Source organism: Trachymyrmex septentrionalis, unplaced genomic scaffold (genome assembly GCF_001594115.1).
Source record: "Trachymyrmex septentrionalis isolate Tsep2-gDNA-1 unplaced genomic scaffold, Tsep1.0 scaffold87, whole genome shotgun sequence".
In the NCBI taxonomy this organism is placed as follows: Eukaryota; Metazoa; Arthropoda; class Insecta; order Hymenoptera; family Formicidae; genus Trachymyrmex; species Trachymyrmex septentrionalis.
The window spans coordinates 2,097,675-2,104,472 of record NW_017306059.1 but is presented as its reverse complement, the minus strand read 5'-3'; the positions used below and the strand labels follow the sequence as shown (position 1 = coordinate 2,104,472).

Genomic DNA, 6,798 nt, shown 5'->3' with positions numbered 1-6,798 from the left:
TAAAATATAGTTCAAATAAAATATATAACTGATAAATAATGATATTCGATAAAAGCAGAATAGTCTTATAAAATTATTTGATTGAACTATTATGTATTGTAATTTGATATTTTATAGTCTGAACATATTTTATTAATTGTTATTATTATACATTGTATTTTGATATCAAATAAATTGTATGTAAAATAATGTAAATAATAAAAATGTGAAACAGTAGCTGCATTCAGCAGAGAAAGCAGTTTTGCAACTGTAAAATTCTTCAATACAATGGTTCTTGCTTTTGATTCTTTATGGATCTAAATGTGTAAATCAATTATATTGAAGAATTTTATAACAGTTGTAATGCTGCTTTCTCTGCTGAATGCCGCCAATATATCATGAAAAGAAGACCGCCGATCGGAATCGGCGGGGGTGGTGGAGGGCTTCTATAAGGTTGATCCGTTTTTATTGAATAAAATTTGAATTTAAATTAATTTAAAATATCACTTCATTTATAAAAAGGAAATTGTGAAATCTTAGGCTGCATAATAAGTATTGTATTATACTATGGTATTGATGGTAAATATGCGGAGTAACCTTATAAAGGCTTAACTATTTATATATTTGTAATTTTATTTCTTAAATTATAATTAATATTACATGCATTGTATTTTGATATAAAAGAAATTGTATAAATGAAAAATATTAAATTAAAAAATGAAAAAGATATGTGTCCAAAGTAGGAATGGAAATGCTACTTGCATTACTATTACTTTTTATAATAACGATTTTTTTTTGTAATAATGTTGCAATTTTTTAAAACGATAATAACTAGCATCAGGATTGAAAAAGCCATTTTTGAAAAGTAATTCGTTACATTTGTTTATTGAAAAAATAATTCGTTACATTTGTCGTTATATAATAGCGAGTAACGAGTAACATATTAGTGTAACGCACTACTTTTTACCTTTTTACTAATAAAATAATGAGTTACGTATCTTTTTCAATAAATAATTCATAATGAGTTATTAATAACAAATTACTTTTCAAAAATAATTTTCCCAATTTTAGTTTTAGTTACCGTTATAAAACATTGTAACGTTACCAAATCGTTACTATAAAAAAGTAATGATAACGATATTTACAACTAATGCATTATTTCCATTCCTATAGTCCAAAGAGGACCGCCGATTAGAATTGGCGGGGGTGGTGGAGGGCCTCTACAAGCAATTTTATTTTTGCCAGATTATCTGAAAGATGTACAAGTAATTTTATTGTAATATATCTTATTGCATAGTATTAAAAGTAAAAAAAAAAATTAAAAAAAATGCACAGTTTATATTGAGCGAATTCAATTTAGCAAAGCAGGTAGATATACTTGCCAAACAATTAAACATGATTGATTAATCCACAAGTAAAAACTAATTATGCTCATTCGGGGCCAGTTTCACTAACGTCAGTTAAACTTATCCGTCGATTAACTTTATCACCAAAATAGCCAACAGCAAGACTTATGCCCGTATTCATAGTCAGATTTTGTACTTATATAAGGGTTCCTTAAATTTATCTTTAGATGCTCAGTAGCCAATGAAATAATTCGTAGAGTATCTGAAGATAAATTTAAGGAAGCCTTATATATAAGGCCTGACTATGAATATGAGTGTTAGACCCAGTTTCACAACTCACAGATAAGTCTTAACCGAGGTTCAACTTGTTTCTCATCTCTTTCAAATTCTAGAAAATATATATTCATTTAGGCGTTGTAAAGAGAGAACGAAGATGCTAAGTGCAAAAAGTGCAAGCAACGCGACAGACCTATTATCAATACAGTGCATGAAGTGCATGTAAACTCGCACTTATGCATTACCGGTTGTGTGTCGAGTATTGATGTGTGACATATTGCCTTGTAATATTTACCTCATATTTCAGTTCTAAAATAGTAAATTATTAAATGTGAAAATGATTAAATTGACGCAGGATATTGATTTGGAGAATTATACGCTCATCTTACCATCGGTAGCGGTCGGAAACGTTGGACAACTGTCTGTTGACTTACTCATTTCGAATCTTAACCTTCCAAAAGTCGGTCAAATTTTTAGCGCGTCATTCATACCTATCGTTGGCGCAAACGCTTATCATGAGCATTCGAATGAGCTTATCACGGCGATTGATATTTACGCGGGGATCAAGGAACGTATTGTCGTTATACAGATCCGATCGCCGTATGTTGGCGAACTTTTAGAATTTTTCAACGAAATTACGCAATTTGTCACTGAGAGAAAAATAGCTAAAGTAATATTTTAATTCTGTACGCTTTTAATAATATTGCAATTATCTTTATTTTACGAAATTTTTTTTCACAGGTAATAATTCTTGCAAGCAGTCATGATTATGCGAAAAGAGAAGTCCAACCGCAGCATCTTAAGTTGAGATATGTTGCCTCTCCTAATATACAGTCTCAGACTGGTAAACTCTTTGATGACCTCAACTGGATTCCGCATAAATCAAAAGACGTGACTGGAGAAGAAAGATTGCAGATACCAGGGGGTGGATTTGCTAAAAGCATCTTTAACTTTCTGTCCAATGCTGACATTCCTTGTGCTATCTTGTTCAAATTCTGTTCTGAAGGGGATAATATAGAAGACGCAATAGCTCTGGTGTGCTATTTAAATCAATGGATATGTATATTAGGAACAAGCAGTAGTAATTTGAAGTATCCACCATCTTGGAAACACTTATTTGGGAAGCCACCATCACAGGATATGTATTGATTGTATCTGGATATATTTTGTACTATTTTGTTAATCTTAAAATAATAATATTTTTTCTATGGGTATACAAGTGTATTGATGTAATATTTGAATGTAATATATAATTTAGAACATTTTTCATATAATTTATATGAAAAATATTATAGTATTTATATATATAAAAAAAAATAACTAACGATATATGTTTAAAAAAACTTAATTCCTTATGGTTTAGATGTGAATGCAGTAAATTGTAGTAAAAGCTTATAGCTTTATTTCACTTGCGCTCGCAACACTCTTGCAATCATTTCCTTTTTGTTTACCAAATATTAAACAAGAAATTGATATGAGTTTTGTGAGCACCAAGTAAAACGCATCCTATGTACATAATGTAATGTATAATTTAACTTCTTTAATTTGAATATATAAAAATATACAAATAATTTTTATTTTGTTAAATTTTATTTCTAAGAAAAATAATACTTATTCAAATATTTTATTAATGTTTATTTTTTAATAACAAAAAATATTCTACGCTAGAAGTTTGTATTTTGCAGAAAATGCCGAATAGGATACAAGAATAGCTAAGAGAGCGGCTAAGAATTCAGAGTTAACCCAAGGACCGAGGAAAATTCCCGGATTATTTAGAACAACTACTGCTAAGGGATTTACACTATCAGGATCTTCTCCATTCCTTATTGCTTTACGAACAGCGACATATTTTTCCTCGTCATATAGTTTTATATAATAATCACCAGACCTTGCTTTCTTGATATCTTCTGTCCAGGATATCTATAGCACAGGCAAAATAGTTTCATGAGTATTAAATTATCATTGATGACTTTCATGTTAATCAGAATATCGTGTTATCATTGATGATTTTTATTTAAGTACTAGAAGAAGTTAGATAATTTCAAATTCAATATTCAATTAACAATTTGAAGTCGAAATAAGTAAATTATTAAATATCTCTAAATGTTATTATTTTTATTCGATTTGTCGCACATTTAATTTATAATTTTTGTATAATTCAAATGTATATTTGATTCACTTATGTTAAGATAAGCAATGTTAAAAAGTATGTGTATATATTACCTGATATTTATTATCGGCGCTCAGTCTGACTGCTGGCAATGTCTTGCCCTCGACTTCGGCATACAAACTGATTCCTTTTACACCGTTGTTGCACTTCAACACGAACTGCATGGTAAAAGCGACATTCGTGAGGACTGTAGCATCTTCCGTCACATATGATGATGCGACAATCTCAGGTTTTTGACAAGTTTCAGCGAAAGCCACAGAAATGAAACTCGTTAACGCGCACAAGAAAAAAACTTTGTTCATCTTGGAAGTTTTGATGTTCTTTCCAACAATTTTAACAACTGTTTATGATGAATATTGGTTGGAATGTGCGCCTTCCAACAGTTCCAACGTGCGCCAAGTATGCCAATAATATAATTCCAACCGGCCACCTACCGACCTAACATGCCACGTCGATACACGCAACGCTTACATGTCGACACGCCGTCTGGTGAACAAACGTGAAAAGTGTTCATCTGGGAATCGATTTATTTTTTTAAAACGAAGGAGAAATTATAAATGTGAGCAAATTTTTTAGGCCAATAAAATTATAAATATTCTGAATTAAGTATTTTAAATATTCTGAATTTGCTCACATTCTGATTTTCACCTCAATTTAAGATAATAGAGATAATATCGAGTATTGCCCAATTTTTTTTCTATTTATACTTTTTTAAAGTACTATTTTCTCGACTATTTTATAATTTACATTGCTAATGAATAATAGTTGAATATAATGAATTCATGCTTTTGAATCTAATCATTCAATTACATTTAATTGCAGGGATGAAAAGTTATTTTTTACATATTATGTATTACCTTACATGTGTTAAATATTATAAAAATTAATTATAAAAAGTAATACGAAGTTTGAACAAATAAAACATAATAATATAACGACAAATAAAGTACCCGAATTTTTGTACTTAATTTCTAAAAAATAAATACGTATAAGGTAACCTAAAAAATAAGATATGTGAGCAACTTATAAACTAATTTTTCCAATTCTGTTTAATTGTATTCTAAAATTCTAAATATTTATCAATTGTTCGGCTACAATTGTGATCACGTAGTTTCACGACTGTGTCTAGGGTTGCGTTCCAAAATTCAACTCTGTCAACTCGAATATCATTTTATCCTTGTTGGTCACTGAATGTTGAATAAAGAAAAATATTCGGAGTTAATAGAGTCAAGTTTTGGAACGCACCTCAGTGAACCACGTGAGATGATGTAATTCGCCATAACCTCAAATTAGAAAATGTACATTGATACACATGCATTATTTGCATGAAAATATTTGACTGATAGTATAATAAATTTTAATGTGATTAATATTTATTTATTCAGATTTATTTCTATCGTATCAATTTTCCTATTTGCGACTATGAAAGTTAAGAATGAGAATGAAGGGAAAAAGGATGAAAGTGGTATTAGCCAAGGAGCAGCCTTGGATAATGAAGATTTATGGGGATCTGATATGTATCCAGAAAGGAGAGGAAGAAAATTTCAGCACAGTTGGTTTAAGTATTTACTTGGCGCTGAGGGACGTGAATCATTAGACAAAAATCGATGCGAAAACAATGTTTATAAATGTATAAAAGAAAGTAAGATATCTCTTATTTATATAAGAAAAAATAAAAATTAAAGTGTTCTTCGCAAACTTACTTTTGATGCCTTATTAATAGAATTTATGTATTAATTTAATTTGCTTGTATTGTATATAAATATAACATTTATTATTTTATTTTTTGTTTTTGATATAATTAAATTTAATCTCATTTTTTTCATTATTTATATATCATTTCTAGGTCCTATAATAAAACTTATGATGGGAGCATTGAGGAGTTCTGGATGGTTTGTAATTTATTTTTTATGATATATATATTATGTATAAATCTATATTTTTATTTCATTATTGTTTATTAGACTATTATTAGACATTATTTATTAGATTATTATTATTATTATTGATATTTCAGTGAAGTAGATATTCGACGACATATTTCTTGTGAAGTGTGTAATCCAATTGTAACTGGTGGATATGATTCAGAATTTAATCAGGTAAATACTTTTCCAAATTGCTTGGCTAAATTTCTTTGGGTTGCTAAATGTTTTACTAATGAAATATTTTGTATTATATTTCTATAAGAAATAGATTCTTTTAATTTGCTGTACATTAACCATAATTATGCATGCTATATACAAAATTATTTTCTTTACAGATAGTTATCTGTCAAAATTCAGCATATAATGAAAACATGGTTCGAGCAGTTCTTCTACATGAAATGATTCATATGTTTGATTACTGCCGTAATAAGTTAGATGTGAAAAATATTGATCATCTAGCCTGTACAGAAATTAGAGCAGCAAATCTTGGACACTGTAGTTTTATGAGTTCACTGTTACAAGGCGATTCGTCTTTTATTAATATAAAAGCAACACATCAGGTAGATATTATCAGATTTTAAGAGATTGATTTGAGTGATTATATATCTTTCCTTTTTCTTTCTTTTAGAATATATTTATTCTTATATGAGCGTTATTTCTAATTTCAAATTTTATGTTTTTATACAGAATTGTGTAAAGCATAAAGCATTACTGTCAGTAATGGCTGTGCACAAAGTATCAAAAGAAGTTGCAGAAGCAGCTATAGAGAGAGTTTTTACAAAGTGTTATAATGATTTAGAACCAATTGGCAGAAGAATTCGTAGAAATTCATTTGATATGCCGAGAGCATATGCGGAAGGACATTTATATGGATATGACGTGTAAATATTTAAAAAATTGTATGAAACAATTATACATAATAGTATAAATGCAATAATAGATACATATTTTGTTTGATTATATTTACTAGTATTTATTAAAATTAACATCATATGATAAATTCTATTTTTTATCCACATTTAGTCATTGTTTTTTTCATAGCAAAAGCATAGAAAAGTTATTTTAATAATTTTGTGTATGTACTTATATATATATATATATA

The 6,798-nt window shown here is 28.6% G+C and overlaps 3 protein-coding genes across 5 annotated transcripts; 2 read left to right on the top strand and 1 right to left on the bottom strand.

Moving 5' to 3' along the window:
• Nucleotides 1-1,246: 1,246 nt before the first annotated feature.
• LOC108755323 (proteasome assembly chaperone 2-like) lies at nucleotides 1,247-2,807 on the top strand. Its single transcript, XM_018498252.1, has 2 exons — nucleotides 1,247-2,271; nucleotides 2,343-2,807. Exons 1-2 carry the CDS (start codon nucleotides 1,939-1,941, stop codon nucleotides 2,748-2,750), a joined length of 741 nt encoding a protein of 246 aa, XP_018353754.1. The 5' UTR covers nucleotides 1,247-1,938; the 3' UTR covers nucleotides 2,751-2,807.
• Nucleotides 2,808-3,223: 416 nt separating this feature from the next.
• Nucleotides 3,224-4,226, bottom strand: LOC108755472 (translocon-associated protein subunit delta). 2 transcript variants are annotated; one of them, XM_018498496.1, is made up of 3 exons: nucleotides 4,152-4,226; nucleotides 3,825-4,076; nucleotides 3,224-3,521 (listed from the first exon to the last, which is right to left on the bottom strand). In XM_018498496.1, exons 2-3 carry the CDS (start codon nucleotides 4,071-4,073, stop codon nucleotides 3,261-3,263), a joined length of 510 nt encoding a protein of 169 aa, XP_018353998.1. In that variant the 5' UTR covers nucleotides 4,074-4,076; nucleotides 4,152-4,226; the 3' UTR covers nucleotides 3,224-3,260. The 2 variants fall into 2 exon arrangements, with proteins under 2 accessions (XP_018353998.1, XP_018353997.1); XM_018498495.1 differs by having other exon boundaries at nucleotides 3,825-4,173.
• Nucleotides 4,227-4,229: 3 nt separating this feature from the next.
• LOC108755470 (mitochondrial inner membrane protease ATP23 homolog) lies at nucleotides 4,230-6,635 on the top strand. 2 transcript variants are annotated; one of them, XM_018498492.1, is made up of 6 exons: nucleotides 4,230-4,330; nucleotides 5,201-5,413; nucleotides 5,618-5,663; nucleotides 5,789-5,870; nucleotides 6,032-6,256; nucleotides 6,384-6,635. In XM_018498492.1, the coding sequence occupies exons 1-6, from the start codon at nucleotides 4,243-4,245 to the stop codon at nucleotides 6,579-6,581; spliced, it is 852 nt and encodes a 283-aa protein (XP_018353994.1). In that variant the 5' UTR covers nucleotides 4,230-4,242; the 3' UTR covers nucleotides 6,582-6,635. The 2 variants fall into 2 exon arrangements, with proteins under 2 accessions (XP_018353994.1, XP_018353995.1); XM_018498493.1 differs by lacking the exon at nucleotides 4,230-4,330 and adding an exon at nucleotides 4,884-5,069 and having other exon boundaries at nucleotides 5,157-5,413; nucleotides 6,384-6,581.
• The last annotated feature ends 163 nt before the right edge of the window (nucleotides 6,636-6,798 follow it).

Bases quoted from the DNA above. Each gene is read 5' to 3' on its own strand.
- LOC108755323 (XM_018498252.1), top strand. From the start codon at position 1,939: ATGATTAAATTGACGCAGGATATTGATTTGGAGAATTATACGCTCATC. The intron at 2,272-2,342 runs GTAATATTTTAA...TTTTTTTCACAG, and splicing joins CTGAGAGAAAAATAGCTAAA to GTAATAATTCTTGCAAGCAG.
- LOC108755472 (XM_018498496.1), bottom strand. From the start codon at position 4,073: ATGAACAAAGTTTTTTTCTTGTGCGCGTTAACGAGTTTCATTTCTGTG. The intron at 3,522-3,824 runs GTAATATATACA...CCTGTGCTATAG, and splicing joins GCGCCGATAATAAATATCAG to ATATCCTGGACAGAAGATAT.
- LOC108755470 (XM_018498492.1), top strand. From the start codon at position 4,243: ATGTCGACACGCCGTCTGGTGAACAAACGTGAAAAGTGTTCATCTGGG. The intron at 5,871-6,031 runs GTAAATACTTTT...TTTTCTTTACAG, and splicing joins ATGATTCAGAATTTAATCAG to ATAGTTATCTGTCAAAATTC. The intron at 6,257-6,383 runs GTAGATATTATC...GTTTTTATACAG, and splicing joins ATATAAAAGCAACACATCAG to AATTGTGTAAAGCATAAAGC.